The 19,859-nt window shown below is 38.9% G+C and overlaps 1 protein-coding gene across 1 annotated transcript in view; it reads left to right on the top strand.

Annotated features, from left to right (window-relative positions):
- The window catches only part of igdcc4 (immunoglobulin superfamily, DCC subclass, member 4), a 52,096-nt gene that overhangs the window by 17,546 nt on the left and 14,691 nt on the right, over nucleotides 1-19,859 (top strand). The window contains exons 2-6 of the mRNA XM_039612396.1: nucleotides 3,721-4,035; nucleotides 9,294-9,435; nucleotides 10,748-10,881; nucleotides 18,188-18,322; nucleotides 19,152-19,304. Coding sequence (XP_039468330.1) covers nucleotides 3,721-4,035; nucleotides 9,294-9,435; nucleotides 10,748-10,881; nucleotides 18,188-18,322; nucleotides 19,152-19,304 — 879 coding nt within the window. The remainder of the gene's footprint in view (nucleotides 1-3,720; nucleotides 4,036-9,293; nucleotides 9,436-10,747; nucleotides 10,882-18,187; nucleotides 18,323-19,151; nucleotides 19,305-19,859) is intronic.

The following is a 19,859-nucleotide window of genomic DNA, read 5'->3' as shown; positions in this document are numbered from 1 at the left end:
ACTGCACAGCCGCTACTATATCCCAGAGTGCACCCTGTCCTTTCCAACAGCTCCCACTTGTACAGTAAAATGGCAGAATGGCCACTTCACAGATCTCCCCCCTCTTCACTACATTGTGTCCTCATGAGACACACACAGTTAGAGTTACTGAGCAGGAGTGCATACATGTGTGAGTGTGTTGTGGGGAAAATACATGTTAGTGTGTCTGCGTTTACGACACGGGCACATATCTAGGGCATGCTGAGGTTTCTAGTGCAATTGTGTTGTTTTATTCCCATATGAAATATCATTTTTTTGAAATATAGAATAACTGCTTACTGTTCCTTCTTCTTTAAAGGATAGTAGGTCATGCTAATTCTTTGTTATGAAATTGCTACAGCTACCTTTTGAGATTAGGCAGCTATTGAAATAATTTTATGATACAAAATGTTTTAAAATGGTAAAGATAGCTAAAACTTTTTAAAATGAAGTTCCTTTCTTTCTTGCATATTCCTCATCATATCTCAAATCCATTTTTTAGGGGTAATATCCGAATATCTATATCTGAAACATCCTCACCTTGCACCAAGTGAAACCACTGGCAGTGAGCTGGGAAATGGTTGCTAACATTTTAATGACTTAATGAGACCTAATTAGTTGAAATGGGAGAGGGAAAGCAAGGGGCCACGGAGGTGATCTGTGACTGTGCATGCTGACGCGAACACATGTGAGTGTTTCTGTTCCCACAACAATATGTTGATCTTTTCGAGTTGTTTGCATGTGATGCCTGCATGTGTTTTGGGTGCATGGTTGTGCATGCATGTTAATGTCATCTCAATGGCAGATGTGTGTGTATCAGAGTGCTGTGCAACAACCTTTCTCAGCATTACCCAGCCTCTTCATCAGGAAGTGTCTGTGGGGGGTCAGGCCTCATTTAATCAAGGAAAAAATTCCATCTCCCATTAACTTAATTAATCCAACAGCAGAGAAAGACAAGCTGAAAGAAACCTGACTGTGTGTGAGTGAGCGAGAGAGTCTTTTAAGATGAATTCACAAAGCGTGGTAATAAGATCTGCAGAGAGGATGTTTAAATTATATGAAATTACATCAAGACATACATTAAGTCATATAATGTCTGGATGAAAATTTAAACATAAATATTTATTTATAGCATTCATTTATATATTCATTTGCTAGTTTGAAAGCACTTACATAGACAGAGCTTAGAAAAAATGCTTGTGTTAATAGGTGTAAATCAGTGAATGAGGCAAGTTGTGTAAAACACTTTGAGTGCTCAGATAGAGTAGGAAAGTGCTATATAAGAACCAGTCCATTTACCATTTGCCATTCAAAAGAGAATGACTCAAATAAAAGTAGCCATTGTACTGTAGTGATCACAATATATGTATGTATGTTTGTATGGTGCCCATCTTCTGATAGAGAAGTGGATGAGTCTTGATCAAACTTTGCATTAACATTGCCTAAGGCACTGTGTTCACAGTGCACACATTTGCTGATGTTTAGTGTGTGCATGCTACTTTTGTTTTATTTATGCATTTTTGGGAATGTTATGTACTTTAACAGTCAGGCAATTTTTTAAACTCTTCCCAAGTGGCTGAGTGTCTGCTGATTATCGATCAAGTTACTGAAATAACCATAAAAAACACTATAAAAATGCTTAAAGTCTAAAAAATAGATGGAAGAGCAGACAACACATTGTTGTCTGCTCTTCCGTGCAGACAACAATCTTCCAATGATAAAAAGACAAAGTGAGCACGGGTGAGCACCATCATGTCATGGAGACACTTCATCAAGCAACCCATTGGATATTAAATTATTTATAGCCATGATTCAAAATTAATGTTTCAATATTTATTTATTTATTCTTCATTTTATATATTCATATTGTTCAAAATATGACATCTCACAAATTTGTCATATTTTTCAGTTACTGACTCTTAAATCTTCATTTTTGTTAAATGGAAAAATGTTTAATTTGCCAGACTAAGGAGCTTGGAAAGAAAAGCGTCTAGACTTCTTTAAGTTGCTTGAAGACATTTCACCTCGCATCTGAGAAGCTTCTTCAGTTCTAGGGTCAAATGGTGGAGAGTCCCAGATTTAAGCTCTGTGGGACTAACCCACCGTTTAATTTGCCAACATTTTACCTAACACCCAGACAAAGACCTGTATGCACTTGTGGCGTTTGGTCCCTTTGTTTCTCAGCTGTATATATGTCTTCCATCATAGGGTTATGTGATATCGACTGAAAGAATGGAACACTGGTTTGTCATGAAAAATGTAATTACATGCAGCAATAAAATTGTTAAACTTAAAATGTCTGTCACATTTTTAGTGATCAACAAGTACTGCAGCCCTAGTAAACCACTATGCAACAGTCAACCTAGTGACCTGGCCATCACAATCTAGTCATTATGGAAGTCTCTCAGATCCTTCTGCTTGTCCATTTTTCCTGCTTCCAACCCATCAACTTCCAATACAGCCTGACAGGTGCTCCTGTAGCAAGATGATGAATGCTGTTTACTTTTTTGTGGTTGGTTTGTGGATATGTATGTTCTCTTTTCTTTTCAATTATTTACTGATACAGGGACGATAAAAACAAGCAATTAAAAAAAAGAAGAAAACATGTTTAAATGTGACCATTTTTGATATGGAGGTTTCACTTGCTCCACTAAATGCTGTGCAGTATTGCTCTACTGAAGACATGTCATACTTCTTCATGGAAGCAATGTGTTTCAGCATTATTGACCCTTGCTTTTTTAGGTTTTCTCTGTATGTTTCTAATGCACTCCGTCTACCTCATAAATGGTAATTATGTGCTATAATTTCTTGCAAAAGCTGATATTCCTTGAATCTCCAGATCTCTTGACCTTCGTCTCTTAAATTCTTTTTTCTCCTTCGATAGCGTTTCTGTTTTTTTTGTTTTGTTTTGATCTTGTTATTTATACAAGTATTTCAGAGGACAGGTTATTGTGCCTACCTTCTCCCCTCTTTTCTCTATAATGAGGGGGTGTGCTGGGTGAGTGGTTGGTGCTGGTGGTGGTGGGGTGAGGCAATAAAGAAAGGCCATAAAGTAAACCATGCTGATGCACGATGGAGGGGGGAAAATGTTCTATGAGAATATTTATTTACTTTCACCATTATCTGAAGCTTTTCTCTGATAAGTATGTAATGTTTCACATTAAATCATTGTTTTATGACAATTTCTTTTGCACGGAAAATTTGTGATCATTTAACATTCCTTTGACTGCAGTTTATACAGCATTCAGCTGCTCACTCTGACCTCTCACTGCAGGACTTCCCCTCTCTCACTGACTTTAATGTCCTGCTGCTGACATACAAATCCCTTCATGCCTTATGCGCCCATTTCAGTTGCAGAGTTTCTCCCCCTCCTCCTCTGGGCTTCTCTCTGTCCCCAAAACACCCTACTTCTGGTATGCACTACCCTACTCCATCTGTGCTGCCAGTGCTATCAACTCTTTAAGTTATGGTGTTGGACTATGCTATAAAACGACTTTGCCTTTTTAGAAAGTAAAACTAATCAGATGTGAGCATGGTTAATGTTGTTTATAGCACAGCTGTGATGATGTTCACAGAGCAATATGTTAAAGTTTGTAGCTAAAAATACAAGAATGCCATTTATTTATTAGAATAAAAACACATTTAGCTTAACTAAAAGTACAGAGCAAAGTTAACAACCTTTTCTTCCTTTGTTCTGCATAGAAAAGCTGGTTTCCGTGGAGCTGAGCTGCGGCGCTGGACCCAGCCATGTAGTGTTGGAGCCAGGTTTGCCCCTCTTGCTGGACTGCAATCTGGGGGCCAGTGATACACCCTTCAATGTCTCCTGGCTAAAGGATGGACAGCCACTACTTCCAGAGGGGAATGACTACCTTCAGTATTTGGTTAATGGATCCGTTCTCCTGATGCCAACGTCTAGAAATGGCCAGTCTCCCCATGGTGTGGCGGGGGCTTACAGCTGTGTGACTGGTAGCAGCCTTGGAGCGCTGATGAGCCGGACTGTGAATGTGCTCCTAGCAAGTAGGTATCCCTGGTTACTTTTAAGGGCTATGGTCAAGTTAGTTAGTTAAGATAGTTAAGTTTGCTGAAGACTCAGAATTTTCATTTGGTACACTGTGAGAGTATTGTGATCTCTATGTCTGTAAATATTGTAGAAAGTTTGTGAATAGTTTACTTTTTCTTATCAGTAAGACTATTTTGATTAAAAAAAAACATATTAGCCATAGTGTCTGTCACATACTAGATATTCTAAAGACTGAAACCAGAGACAAGCGAAGATGCAGAAGTTGAGTTTCTTCTCAGACTGATTTAATGACACACTGCAGCGTGCTAAAAAAAGACAAAATTGTGAAATTTTGCTCATTTATGCCAAGATTTACTTCCTACCTGAGTATTAATTAGTGAATTGTAGTGGCATCTGTTTCCAGTCTTTATTCTAAACCAACATGGCTGCTTGTACCTTCAAAATCATCCTAATGATGTGACAGCACAGTCTCACAAAGGCACTCACGTCTGACCATTTCTGACTATACCTGAGAGATGGTGAAATGATTACACAAGTGTTGTTCTTTGTCTGCGAGTGTTTAAATGGTCAACATGTTTAATGATGCAGTATATTCAATTTAAAACAATAAGAATATTGGTATCCTTGATGCATCTGCTTGCTGTAGAGTACATGGACATACATGCATATTGAAGAATAGCAACAGAACTTTTCTGTTTCATCAAGGGAATTGCTTTGCATGGATGGGCATTGACTTGCTTCTCTTCGGCCTCAGATAGGAAGTAACAAGTGTCTTGGGATGAGGTATACTCTGCAACAGAGTAAATGAGGGGGAATGGGTGGAAAGGAAGAAGTACAAAGGAAGAAGAGAAATATGGGGGTATGAAAAATGAGAGTACAGGCTGTAGTTTTTAATCGCCCCTCCAAAGAGGCCGCTTTCTCTCACTCTCCTAAGTGGTAGTCTTTATTTAGCCATTAGCTTTGTGTAAAATGAGACAGTATCCTCTGTGGATGCCCCTTCTTTTGTCAGCTGTCACATGCCTATTTATAAGGATCTCTTGTTTGACAGACAATGAGGACTAAAGGGAAGGGAGGGGGTATGTTGGATGAATGGTGGGAAGGCAGACAAGGCTGAAGAGAGTTTGTGATGATGGTGAAAGGAAAGGCTTCTGAGACCATTAAGAATGACCTTCAGTTTGCACGCATGTGTGTATAGGTGTGTGGTGTCTTTATTAAATTACTAGCGAGAGGCTATGAGATAGATGTGACCACTGGGAAGGAGGATGAAGCCGAAATGCCTCAGCACTAACACTGAGTGGATATTCTTAGCTCCTACGGTACGGTCCTTCATTGGTAGGAATGAGACTAAAAAACTGACTGTAGCTGAGATTGCATCTGTGAAAAAACATTAAGAAAACCACCTGCTTTGGCGTTCCTGCCGAAATATATGATGTGTGTTGTTAAGGCAGACACAGTAAAAGAGATTTCCTTCTCCGTACATACAAATCAATCTCACATACAAATCAGCCTCTAATTCAGTCTTCTTTAAATGACAGAGGCAGCATACTGAGTGCAAATCACATTTTTCAAATCCATTCACAGGTAAATTATGACGATGGTTAAAAAAGCTGCTTTTTGTGTTAATTAGAGCAATTAACCTTTCTTATTATGAGACTGCTGCAGGGAATGTCAATATTTTCTAGCTCTAGCTTCTGCAACCCATTTCAAACAAACAGTTGATGTCTTAACAGGGAAAAAGGAACACACAATTTTATGTCTTGTTGCAGGCTTCAGCTGTGGATAATGTCTATGAATGTTTTTCGTATTTAGCATTTTTCCTGCCTGTAATTACATGATTTTAAAAGGTGTCTTATCATAAGTCGACTCAGTATTAGTGCAGACACCCCATGCCAATACAAGCAGTGAAAGAGAATGTGGAGAATAGCTTTTCAAAGCTTGATAAGAAATACTAGTTCAAAGAGATCTAGCATTACAACAAAAACTCTACATTGAAAGGTTTCTACTTAATGAAAGTCATTGCAGAAATACTGTAAAAGGCTTCCTTTTGTCACTACTAGTGCAGTACCTGCTTTCAAAGGCATGTTAGCATCAGCAAAAGTAGATAACACTGTCGTTTGAGTTTTCTTTAAAAAAAAATAATGCTATCTAAACTTCAAAAGCGTCAAAGAGAAGTCTGACATCATCTCATCTCTGAGACCACATGTCAGGTGACCTATCTATGGCCATTTCATAGATGATGTTGCAGAACAGGAAAGCCCCGAACGGCTTCAAACACAACACAGCACTTAGTATTGTCCCTCAATGCACCCACCAAGTCTGAAGTGGATCAGATGGACAGTTGTTGCAACGGGCAAAGAATACTCACACGAACAAATACACAGACTCCTCCATTTATCAGAGAGGTTGAAGGACATTCCTGCCTATTTGTTAAAACAGACAGAAATGTACATATTTTACAGCAGCTATTGCAAATATCTGTTGAAGCTGGAAGAGTGGCATGCTTGTTGAGTTGTGGTAATCAGATTAAAAGTTGGGAAGCACACAGGTCACAGGTTGAATTATCTGCTTTCACAAGGGGAGGAGGAAAATACTGCAATCTGATAGCTCTGGGGCCAAAGAGTGGGGCAGGGATAGAGCGATGGACAAAGACAGAGGTGGGGTAAAATCACAAGCAGGAGTGACCCCCCCAAAAAAGCCAAGTACTGAGATAAGATAAATGAGAGTGAGAGAGCAAAGAAATATGAGATTTTATTCTCTATTTTTACCACGCACATTGAGGGGTTAAAATTTACATAGAGCAATGCCCAAGGAGTTGCCCGAAAATGTTCCTTACATAGAAAGACTTTGTTGCTAGGAAACAATTGGTCATATTTCGACCCTGTGACTTGGTATACCACCTTTAGCTGGGAACGTTACAATGAAAAATTTCCCAGTGTGTCAGGACAAGCCCCTTCAGTTCAGTGTTAACTCCGCAGCATCTGACTCTGTGATCTGTATGTAACAGGATGGATCTGCCATGGAATTTCATCACAGGTGTCGGGACACTCATGGAGCACTGGGAAAAAAAAGGCTAATATGATTATACTCTGACACAATGGACGTAGAAGCCCAGCAAGTCGCCATTGTTCGATCCCAGCATGAGTAAAGTGTCGTCTCTGAACACTCGTTGCCCCCCCTTTGCATTAATGTCGAATGGCTAATGCACACTCGCTTATCAGCTGTTGTTCATCGCTCTCATGCAGAAACCCTCCTGTGCACACATACACTTGTGAACATGGCTGCATACAGTGCTTCAGAAATGTAATCACAAGCTGTCCATGTGCAGGCATTAGAGAACAAGTAGCAGGGCACACCGGCACTTAAATTTACAAATGTGCACACACCCACGCACGCTCATTGAGCGTGTCATCCTATCAGGCTGTTTGGCAGTGTTACAGGTTGTGTGTTTACATGAGAGGATCATGCTGTAATGGCTGGAAGTGCCAGAGGTTAATCATCAACGGCTCTTACATGACTTGCTACGCAACAGTCAGTGTGAGATTTTCTGAAATGAATCATATCCATTTTGCTACTATGACCAAGCATCTCTGTCAGCCTGTGTGTACTCATTGAGAAACTTTGTTCCCTCAGCACAGTGGGAAAACACAGATGGACAGTTTGTTGACATGACTAACAGTTGGAGTGATAGGGCCTAGGGTGATTTTGGATAGTCTGTCCAGTGTCTCCTCCTCAGCTTACAGTGGTTTGGAGAAAATCTTGTACAAAAAATCTGGATGGTGTGAGTTTAGAAATCTTGAGCCTGCCATGTGATTGGCTGCAGCTATGGCTATGGTTTAAGGTTTAAGCTTAGTGATTTTGGTCATTTCTTTACATTTATTTAGCAGACTTATGTTAACTTACATTTCTCAACTAATACTGGACAGATTACAATCCTTAAATCCATCTAGTCTACTAAATAGTTTAATTTGGGTTTGTACAAAGACCTTCATTATTCCCAGATAATTTAATGAATCTACTGAACACAACAATAGATCTGTCAAGTCGAAATTTTGGGGTTTGAATTTAATTTCTTAATAGTTATTAGATGGCCCGTCATGCATTTGCCTTTCATGTGATAAGTAGCAGAAATTCTATTTTTAAATACACAGTGGAGAATATTTCAGAAAACTTTATAAATAGCTGCTGTTTCACACATTCACACATTTATGTTTGTAACACTTTTGGATGATGTTTACATGTTTTGAGGCTGTGCAAATCCAGTTTGGCAATTAGTTCCACAAGGAGAAAATGTTTTACGTAAACCAGAAAGACTGGCTGATTAGATGCCTCTGCTTATTTAACAGTCAAAGAAACACATATGATATTATTATGATATTACAGTAAATTTTTACAGCCTATTATGTGGTTAATGTAATTACACACTGTATTTTCTAGCCATTTTATGTTTTGGGCATTTTTAATGTCCCTTCTGCTTATTTCTTTGTTTCTTAGTTTTTTCCTCTTAGAGTTGGCTTCCCCGACTTCTTTCTCGGCGCTTTCCTTTGATCCACCCCCGCTCCCCTACTTCTCAGTCAGGGCTACAATCTAAGAGGCTGGGACAGACAGCCTGTTTTGTTGTCTCTTCCAACAGCCTGTTAGGGTCAGAGGTTAGAGGCCCTCAGACGGTACTCACTGCTGCCCCCTGGTGCTCAGCTTTACATTCAGAGGGAAGCATTCCTGTGTCTGTGAATGTATAAAGACTGAAAACTGGAGTCCTGCCAAAAGTCGACCTGGACAGACAAATAGAGCCAAGCCTGATTAAGTCCCTAAATTTCTCCTAATCAGGACATTCAAGGGCATTTAAACGGCCTCAACAAGTCTTTAATCAAATTACAAAAATTAAAACCGCACCACTGAAAGCCCTACAATGGGTGCAATACAAACACTGGAAGTCTTAAATACAGACTGCAGAAGTGACATTCATGTACCATTTACATTCACTGGGTTGTTTGAACAAAGCTGTAAATAGAATAACTGGTAAGGTTAGTTCTGTTTGTATTAAGTTACGACTTGAGCTATCAAGTGTGAGCTATCGAGTGTGTAGATCCCTTGCACTGGTTTTGCAGTCATGGATAAGTGCACTAGGTATGCTTTCAAATTCAGTCTCGATGGACTGTAGCGGACAGGGAGCTGTGGGGAAATTGTGGACCATACCAGATGTGGGCAGACGCTTTGATAAATAACCCTCTGAACTATATCATTACTGTACCTGCAGGTCTGTCGAAGTTCCGTCTGGAGCCATCTCCCCAAAAAGTGCCCACAGGAGGGGCTGCCCGCTTTGAATGCCAAATTGAAGGAGTACCAACCCCTGTTATTACCTGGGAAAAAGATGAAGTAGCGATTCCTGAGGGAACAAGGTAACTACATATGGAGTTCTGCTTTGGCTTTTTTTTTGCATGTTAAATATTCCCAATGATCTACATTTTGTATATGATTTCATATTGATTTTATTTTAGTAAAACATTTATGCAAACTCACTATAACTGTGTACAAGAGTGTTTGGATGTTGCTCTCCATTTGAATTCTTTGAGTTTCAATGTCGCTGCTAGTTACTAAAGACATCTCAGTCTTTTGTTCAAAACAAGAATGTGAATTTTGTTTGTCCCTGAATGTAGCTGCTTCAGCTTTTTAGTGGAAATGCAGAATGGTATGGTAATCTCTCATAAAGGAACAGCCACATCATGATAGCCACATCCTTGAACAGTCTCTCTCCCAGTTTTCTCACACATATATTCCCCTTTAATGGGTCACTTAACAATATCGACATTTCTCCTGACCCTGGAATTTGTTTCCAGCCTTATTACGTCAGGCAAAGCATTAATGGCCGCCGTAGCCTTGCTTGACCCACAACCAGCTTGCGCCTCATAAGGTCTTATTGGTGGGACATGGCTCTTCCACCTCAGGCTCTATTAATGTCGTTAAACTAAAGTCAACCAAAAGATGGTTCAAACATCACTAGCTTTTCTCTTTCATATTTGTGTGTGTTTTCTGTTATTCATCTATCCAAATTTTGTCACTATAAATGACGCTTTCTCTTATTATCGCTTTCTTTTTGGATCCTTTGTTTTCTGGTACCTCTTATTATTCTCCTTGTCTCCTTTTCTTATCTCCTTTACACTCGCCTGCTCTTTTATCCTTCGTGAACAGACTACCGCTGGTCACATTATGGTCAGATTTATAGCCTATGATAACAGCTATAAGAGGTGTGATGGCATTATATTGCCTGGGTTCCACTGGTCTGGTTTGCTGTCTGAAGTAATGACCTCTGTAGGGGAGGGAGAGGTAATGATATAAAATATGGGAAATATTAACAGTGCAGAGAGATTCTGTATGCAAAACACATATTACAGTGTAGCCATTAAAACAGCCTTCATTTGGGGTATTTTGTGATACTATGAACAGCTTACATCCCAAAGTCCCAGTATTGCAGTTATTTTATGTTGTCTGACTCATCTCTAAAGTGGTTGTACACAAAGGTACTTTCTCCTGAACAAAGACGGTGTCTTATGGGGACTCAGGAGCAGCAACCTACAAAGCTGATCACCTGAATGCTTCATCCTATAGGGCACTAAGCCATTTATATAACCTTATCTTTCATTCTATCTGTTATTCCTTCTAAATCCTTCTTTCTCTGTCATCTCTGTCTCTCTTTTTTATTGTGTGCAACAGATTCATTTCCCTTCCTAACGGGGTGCTCCAGATTCTGGAGGTGACCAAGGATGATGAGGGTGTCTACCGCTGTGTTGCATCCAATTCTGCCGGGAAGGACATCAGTCATGAAGCCAGACTCTCTGTCACTACAGGTAAGGCCTGTTGCAGTCCTTTATAGTGTTTGAATTGACAGGCAGGTACCACTGAGAACTCCTATCTTTCCATTCCTATGAGTTTTGGCTTAAAATTCATTGGATATATTTACAGCTAACAAAATGACACTTTTTCACTTAAGGAGTTTTCATGTCATGTGAGTTTATGGCTGTAGTAAGTTTTAAAGCACATTTTGAATTATTATAGTCCTTATTAATTTTTTACATTTCTTTTTTCTGCTCAAAAGTTTATCAATATGATGCATTTAAAGTCTTCAGATTATCCTTGTGTGAAATAGATATGCATATTGGGACACGATTGGCCTCTGTAACTGGCGTAAAGGCTCAAAAATCATAATGGTACATCATGCTGATGTCTCAAGGTGATCACAGAGAAACTTGTCACCTTCAGCAGATGAATTAGCAAACAGCCTTCTAGTTTCAAACTGCACCAACATCAATCTGTACAGTGAAGGTCACACATCCAAGTGATGCACATTTCTATGGCAGCAGCTTTACACTGTAATGGAATGCATTACAAGAAAGTACAGTGCATCTGTTGATGTTGAAAATACATTTCTAAATTATATTTGTACTCTGATTATTCCAGGACTGTGGTCACTTTAACTCTAGGAACAGCTGATACTATACATATACAGTAAACCAACTAATGTCAGTGAATAGAGCCTGCACATCATATAGCTCTGTGCATTCATTTTTTACAAGATGTTTCCAAACTATCCGAACCATGATCTACTTTTAAAATTACCAATCTGCTAAGATATGTCAATCCAATTAGAGAGCCCTAACCAATACTGATTGCCTACCAACATATTTAACATGCACACAGTAAATATGAAAGCAGCGCAGATACAGTTAAGTCTATAATATGTTTGACAAGAACAGTTTCACTTGAGTCATAATCATTATTTGATTGCAGAGAGTCCTCCATTTTCAGAGGCTCAAAGTTAATGCTGATTTCATGGCCAGGTGTAACATGTTACTTTGTTATTTCATGAGAAATGAAACAGTAATTCTAATATGAGGCCCAGAGAGATGTGCAAGTGAGAAACGCCATTATAAAAACAAACAAAATCAACCTATCAGAAAGATTCCAAAAACTTTAGAGAGGCCGAATCAATGATCTGGAGGAACGCAAAGCCCAGTTCTGGTCTTTCAGGCTACGTCCACACTAATGCATTTCTGTTTGAAAACGCATCGTTTTCTCTCTGTTTTGGCCTCCCGTCCACACTGAGACGGCGTTTTCCTCAAGGAAAAACTCAGCGTTTTGGAAACGCTCTCAAAAACGCATACATTTCAAAACGCAGCTGTCCCGTCGCAGTGTGGACGCTTGAAAACGCAAACTTTCTAAAATGATGACGCATTTTAGTCATGTAATGCAGTCATGTGACCAATTAAACAAAGATAGCGGAGTGCATTATACAGCAGTTGTTTTGATTGCTCTCAATTTTGACAGCCCTAAAAAAAGATTAATATCAGTTTATACATACCAGCTTTTCTTCAAATTCTTTAATTCTCACTCGCTTTTGCGCATGCACAGGACTGGAACGTAAGCGTTTTCGGCCTTTTCAGTGTGGACGCACAACTCTGTGAAAACGACTGAAAACGCTAGTGTGGACACGGAGCGTTTTCAGACGAAAACGCCATTTTCAAATCTATCCGGGCTAGTGTGGACGTAGCCTCAGACAAGAACTCAGTTTCACAATGAGTTGATGTGAAACTGGATTCACGACAAGGTGCAAACTACTGATTACACTCAAGTACATACTGGCCAGATTAGACTTTGCCATAAAAAAACATGTAAAAGAGCCTGCACAAGTCTTGAAAACTTCGGTTGGACAGCAAAAAACAAAATTAACCTGTACCAGAATGATGGGAAAGGAAAAGTATGCAGAAGGAAAGTACCAGCCAATGATTCAAAGCATACCACAGGATCTGCCAAATATGTGGTAGGCAATGTTATAGCATGTGGATGTATGGCTGCCAGTGGAATCGGGTCATTAGTGTTTATTAATGACGTGACTGCTGAAAGAAGAAGTGGGATGAATTCTGAAGTGGACAGGGCTATACTCTCTGCTCAGATTAAGCCAAACTGATAGAACAGTGCTTCACAATGGATAATGACCCAAAGCATAATGCCAAAGCAACTCAAGAGTTTCTCAAGGCACATAAATGAGATATTTTTCAATGGCCAACTCAATCAACTGATCTCAACCCAAGAGAGCATGCTTTTCAGTCATTAGATATGAGACTTAATGCAGATAGACCCACAAATAAGCAGTAACTGAAGGTGGCTCCAGTAAACGCCAAGCAGATCATCTCAAGTGAAGAAACAGTATTTGGTGATGTCCATGTGTCGTAATCTTCGTTGACTGGAAAAGCTTTTTATCTGAGTATTAAAAAAAATCTTTTAGGTTTAAACTTAGGTTAGTGTGTCAAAGCTATTTTGAGCCTCTGAAAATGGGATAATTGTATAAAATTGTATAAAATGGCTGTAGTTCCGAAATAATTGAGGCCATTTTTTTCTATTTTTTGTCTCCACTCAGTCACATGACACATTAATGTTTTCTTTTTAAAACACCATTTTAGTGTATAGAGGCAAAACAAAAAAATGTCTTTGTTCAACCAGTTTTGGACCTAACTTGTTCTCTAAGTTTAGTTTTCTAAATGGAATGGAAATATTTTTCTCTATCTTACTTGAATCCCTGGTACTGAGAGGAGGCAACTACTCACTTGTAGTCTGGATAGAACGAGTCTATTTTAAGCCTGAGGTGTCTCAAGGTGCTCTTCCATCATTGTGAAACTGAGTTGATGATTTTCTTGGAAGATAAAGCATATTCACACAAATATGTTGATCAAAACCGATTTCAAATTCAAGGCACATCTTCTAAGGTTGGAATATTTTTGCTCTTGAAGTAGATTCTAGAACGTTCCATTAATGCCAGGTGACCCAAGTGTTATTTTGCAGTGTGAGAATCTCATTCTCAGCAGAATTACCCAGTTAGAAGGGTGATACTGCTTTGCAGGTAATGCAACATCAGAACTTGCACCACTCTGAAAAGGCAAACAACTGATTTCAAACCAACTAGGCTGGGTGCATAGTCAGTAAATTACTTCTTAGATTCAGGTAAAATGTTCTGAACTTGACCCTTCATGTTATGTATTTTGTCCTGATATTAAAGCTACACAGGCAACAGCACTGCAGCCCACTTGACATGAATTGTAGCTTGCTTTCAGATTTGTTTACTGAGCTGATCATGCTGATTACATATTTATCCTCACCCTGCCACTCTAACTTGAACTCACTGAGTAGGTCAATGAGATCTTGCAGGAACACTATATTCGAAAGCAACTAGTATTTGCCTAGAAGTGCATATTACGCATGTGTTGAAAGATTGAGAATTCTTGGATTTAAGGCAAGAGCTCAGTTCTTGGCTAAATCATTGCCAAAAAGTGACCTCTGCTCATCCATCTGACATGTACAGTAGTAGCTCCGTATGTCTCTTTCAAGTAAACTCCAAGTAACGTTCAAAACAACCCTCCCTCTCCAACACAGTGTCTGGCTGTTGAATTATACAACTCTAATCAAGGAAATCTGGGGAAAAAAACACTGTGATGTTTGTTGAGAAGAACATTACTGCACTGGCACAGTCTAATCAAAAAGTGACTGAAAAGTTGTCTTAAATTGCCCTTCTTCAGTATTTACTGTTGCTTTAAATTTCATTAATACAATTTTCCTCCCAGTCTAAAATAAAAATGTGCACACCTCTGAACTTCTCCAGTTTTGACACCAGTGAGTAACAATCAGTCCCACCCTAGCCACACATGTCCAGCAACAACTGGGCAGTAGCTCACACTTGTTTATAGCATGTTTAAATGTGAAAATAAATGCTGTGTTTTATGATTCTTGGGACTGCTGATATGGGAATCACATCAACTGTCTTTGTGTTGAAATGTGTCAAGAAAGCACTGCAACAGTTGTTGTAACTGCAACCATTCTTTTATTGTGATCAAACTCTCCTCTCAATTGGACTACGCAGAATTATTCTGGGAAATACGTTATCATATATGAAATGGCTTAGTGATATGGGAATGTAAGTCATATGACTATTAAATTAATCACAGGTTAGACAGCAAGTTAAATTATGCTTACGGTGAGGTTAATGAGAGTTGAAGTTGTTTTATTTTTGTTTTACTTTAATTACTGAAAACAATGAAGATAGTCTTCAGTGGGTCAAAGCAAAATGGCTGCTCTGAACTGATGTCAAAGACTTGCGTGTTAAAGCTTTTGTGTATAATGTCAAGCACTTTAAGCTTATGTTGTGTATGAAATTGCATGCATTTGCCTTGCCTGACCTTCAGAATACATTTTTTCCAGCACATACAATAAAAAGAAGCTTTCATGCTATGATCGTTTGCAGACTATAATATGCTTCAATATGGCTCCTGGCATTGGTCTCGGTGTCTGGCACTATGTTTTGTTCATAATGCCAGTCGCTGATCAAGGCTCATTCTCCCTGTTTGATAAAACATATTGCAAGTTATTGAATAATTACAACAAACTTAAAGTTTTGAAACTTAAATCACTGCTAATCTGTTGGGAAGTTTGTATGCTCCACAGTGAAAACTGTCAGAAGGCTACCCCATAATGTTGATTCTGTTCATCCGGAGGTAACATTTTTAGTCCTTGAAAGATTTTGTCATTCATCCAAGTGACTTCTTCTGTCTCATCTGACTGCAGGCCTCCCCAACCTTTAAAACATTACATTTGCATAATTACTGAAACTAGCACCACTGAAGGTAAGATGAAAGACCTCTAATCTATGTAACATAAACTATTTGTAGTGCATTGACATTGGTGCTAGTTTTGGTCAAATGTACTGTTAATACGGTAAAAGAAACTTGTAGACAGCTTAGAAGTGATTTAAGAAGTCACTTTGATGAGTGACAAAACATTTCACCAACTTAAGATGATATGTCCAGATGAACAGAATCAATTTTCTCTCCTTACTGAGTAGGTAGGGATCATTTTGAAAATTTGCTATAAAAATGAATGAATGCTCACATTTAAAATGACATAGATGCTACTTTCCTCCAGTGGCCTTCTGTCACAGGAGGGGACTACTTAAGTCCTTATTGCAATTCATTACATGAAACAGATGTCAGATCTAATGCCATCACTTAATTTGTTTTCACATCTATGAATAGAACACTTCAACACCTATAACAGAGCTTTTACAGCTTGATGTTGAGGTCATCAATTCAGATACTTAATTCACATACTTAAGAGGATAGAGGAGATCTGAAACATTTAGCTGCTTTAAACCAACAATTTCTAGTTTCCTCTATTTTCTTTACAGTCTTTTTTTTCCCGCACCCACACAGGCCCTATATGAAGGTACACCACCCAGTGCAGTCGTTACAAAAGCAATATGACCCACTTAAGCATTAAGTATAAATAAGGCATAACCTTCTATGTAGTCCTGATTATTAATTTATAATATGTTTGCAGAATGCCAGGCATCTGTCCTGAACTCATTACCATTATGAGCAGCTGATGAGTGAGTGGAAAGGCCCACTCACATCAGATGTACCTTGAGCAAATACATTGAAGCAATTTGTGTCTCTTCAACCCATAGACAACACACTTTGAATAATAACGTAAAGGTCTGTTAAGGTGAAGATGGGTATATCTTAGGTCTGTGAGTTTAACCATCTTATTGCCTGACCCATTTACTGTGTGTTCTCCTTTTTCTTTGTATAGTAAGTCTCTTTATCGTTTAGAAACCCAATTCCCAACAAGTTAGGGTGTTGTGTAAAATGTAACTAAAAAAACAGAATGCAATGATTTGCAAATTTTATAAATCCATATTTTATTCACAATATACCATAGAAAACACATTAAATGCTTAAACTGAGAGTATGTACCATTTAAGAAAAATATTTTTTTTTATCTCATTTTGAATTTGAAGGGAGCAACACATGTCAAAAACGTTGGGACAGGGTCATCTTTATCATTGTGTAGCATCTCCTCTTCTTTTAACCACAGCCCTTAAACATCTGGGAGGGAACTGAGGAGACCAGTTACTGGACTTCTGGGAGAGGAATGTTGTCTGGTTTATTATTGTCTGATTATATTGCTATAAAAACCACAACTTTCAGCACAGATGGTGCCTTTCCACATGTGCAAACTTCCAGTTCCTTTGGCAGTGATGCACCTTCATGCCATCAAACATGCAGGCTTCTGAACAGAGCGTTGATAACATGCTGGATTGTCACTCTCCTCTAGTTTAGAAAATGTGGGTGTGAGGCCTGAGAAACATAATTCTGAAATTGTTCCATAATTTGTAGAAAGATTATTGCAGATTGCTGAATTTCTGCCATCTTTAGTTCTGGGAGAATCTTCCTCTCCCAAGATGCTCTTTTTATACCCAATCACATTACAGATTTGTTGCAAAGGAAATGAGCTCTTCAAATATATATTTCATGAAGTAAAAAAAGGCCTCTGTTTAATCATTCAATATGTTTTTTATGTGCTTTTGGGAATTAAATGTGGGTTTATGAGATTTGCGTCCCAACCTTTTCAGAAATTGGTTTGTAGAAGCATCACTTATGTTCTCCCCTCACTCAAGCATTCTGTGTACGCTTGATTTCTGGTGTATGTCCACAATCTGTTAGTGAAGGCTCACATTGCTCCATGTAAATAATAACATGCCACTGTTCATCCTAACAAATGCTTAACTTCAAACACTTAACTGTCATGCTCTTGTCAAACACTTTCTGGTCATATCTACATCCACCGTTTTAACGAACCTCGATCAAATGTTTCAATGCAAGCCTCCAAAGGTTGATTCTGTTCATCTGGACGTAGCGTTTCCAGTGGGAGAAACGTCTAGATGAACAGAATCAACCTTTGGAGATTTACTTACCTGGATGATTGAGAATGCATCAAGACATTTCAATGCAAGCTGTATGAATTTCTCTGAATACAGCTTCAAACCTCTCTGTAGTTTAGCCTGAAGGCATGGTAGAATTTAATGAAATACAGAACACAATTTTTCTAAATTCTTGATAATGATTTTATTTGTATATATGCAAATCTGACTGATGCAAAACTGCTGTGACAGCTACTTGATTTAAAAAGTGTGTATTTGAATTGCTAACAGAGCTGTAAATCTTGGCAGCAACCCTGAAGGGCGAGATCAGGATCAATGGGTTCACCGCTGTCTAACGTGATATTTACTGGTCCAGACTGCCAGAGCTTACATTTCTTTCACTGACATAGGCTCCACCGAAGCCCTGAACAGAGTTGTGATTGTGGCACCACCTCAGAATGCTACAGTTGTGCTTGGACATCCTGCCGTGATGGAGTGTATGGCTCAAGGCCAGCCGAAACCACTGGTGTCCTGGAGCAGACAAGGTAATACTGGCAAATTATCTTACTCTTTTCTCTCTCTGCCTCTTATCCTATTGTTTTTGTACTCTACTGCATCTGTCTTTCATTATCAGTGTCTCACTCGCCGTTTATCTGCCTCACACACACAAAGAACAAACATCAGCAAGTGAGGATCAGATTTGCAGTACCTGCAGGTGTAAAGTTGGTGTTCCACTGATATTAGCTGTCTCTTTTCAACTGCTTTATCCTGCATTGAGTCATGCTTTACATAAGGCGATTTGTCACATCAATTCATTCACACCTCCACCATTTGTCCACACCCACCCATACACACACATGAAATGTTAATGGGGAAAAAATCCTTTCACGTCCTGTGACTCAGCAACATTTGAATTTGCAAAGAATCATTGTTAGAATCAATTCTTAGAAGACTATATATGCATTGGTCATTCTGGTTATCATTTGCAACGTGGCCGTTGGAGCTTAAATACTGACCATTTCTTTTTCGCCTCGTATTTTTTTAGTTGGTGGCCATAAATCCTCTACAAAATGGCGGACAAAGTAAATAGGGGTCTATATAGTGAATAGGGAATGATTTCACACAGAGCCTAGGAGTGTGCCAATGCAGAGAGCTCAGTGAACCCAGACTGAAAAGTCACAGAGCCACCTGTTGGTCAGTTTTTGTGATTACAGGTCAAATCCCTCCATGCTCAAAGCAACATCTCTGTCTTTTGTGCTGTTTCTCAGGCAACTGAAAGCCTGAGAAATGAGCTCAATTTTTCTCAAGGCCAGTGTCCTTTTTCTCCCATCAGCACGATCTCCTTTGTTCTCTCTTGCTTTCTTCTTTGATCAGACGGAAAGCCCATGTCTACTGATGTGGTCGTCCTTGCAACAAACCTGGTGATTAGAGACACAAGGCGTCACCATGCTGGTGTCTATGTCTGCCGAGCCAACAAGCCCAGGACCAGAGAGTTTGTCATTGCTGCTGCTGAGCTGCAAGTACCCGGTAGGAGTTGTGTTATGTTCTCTATATGAAGATTAAACCTTTCTAAGAGCTTTTTCATGGAGACACCAATGTCAAAAGGTTGGTTGTCAATTTAAGGCATTTCTGAAGGAGCACTGGTTTTCACATAGACTTCTGTTAATTAATCAGGAGGAGGAGAAAGAAAATAAGGAATCATACATAAACCACAGTCTCTTAAAATATCAGTGTGTTTCCAAACTGACATCTAAATATGCACACTCTGTTATGGAATTGTTCATCTAACTGCTAATGTTAATGTCAAAGAGCTTTTTTAAAAGATGGGCATGCCTAGCTGGTGTCTGTTAAAATAGATACATTAATATATTATATTAAAGATGGGCTATTAAAAATCAAAACTAGCAAAGCTCGTTTTGATTTTAAACTGAAAATGTGTTTTACTTAGCAATTTTAACTTTGGCCGGAAACATTTAACATATATGTGTCTGGCCTTCTCACTTACTGGTGAATATCTATAAACTGACATTTGGATATGAATTCATATTTAATAGAGCATGAACAAGATTTTTGGTACAGGAA

This window comes from Oreochromis aureus, linkage group 1 (assembly GCF_013358895.1).
Source record: "Oreochromis aureus strain Israel breed Guangdong linkage group 1, ZZ_aureus, whole genome shotgun sequence".
NCBI lineage: Eukaryota > Metazoa > Chordata > Actinopteri > Cichliformes > Cichlidae > Oreochromis > Oreochromis aureus.
The sequence above is the reverse complement of the archived record's forward strand: the minus strand, read 5'-3'. Positions and strand labels throughout refer to the sequence as shown.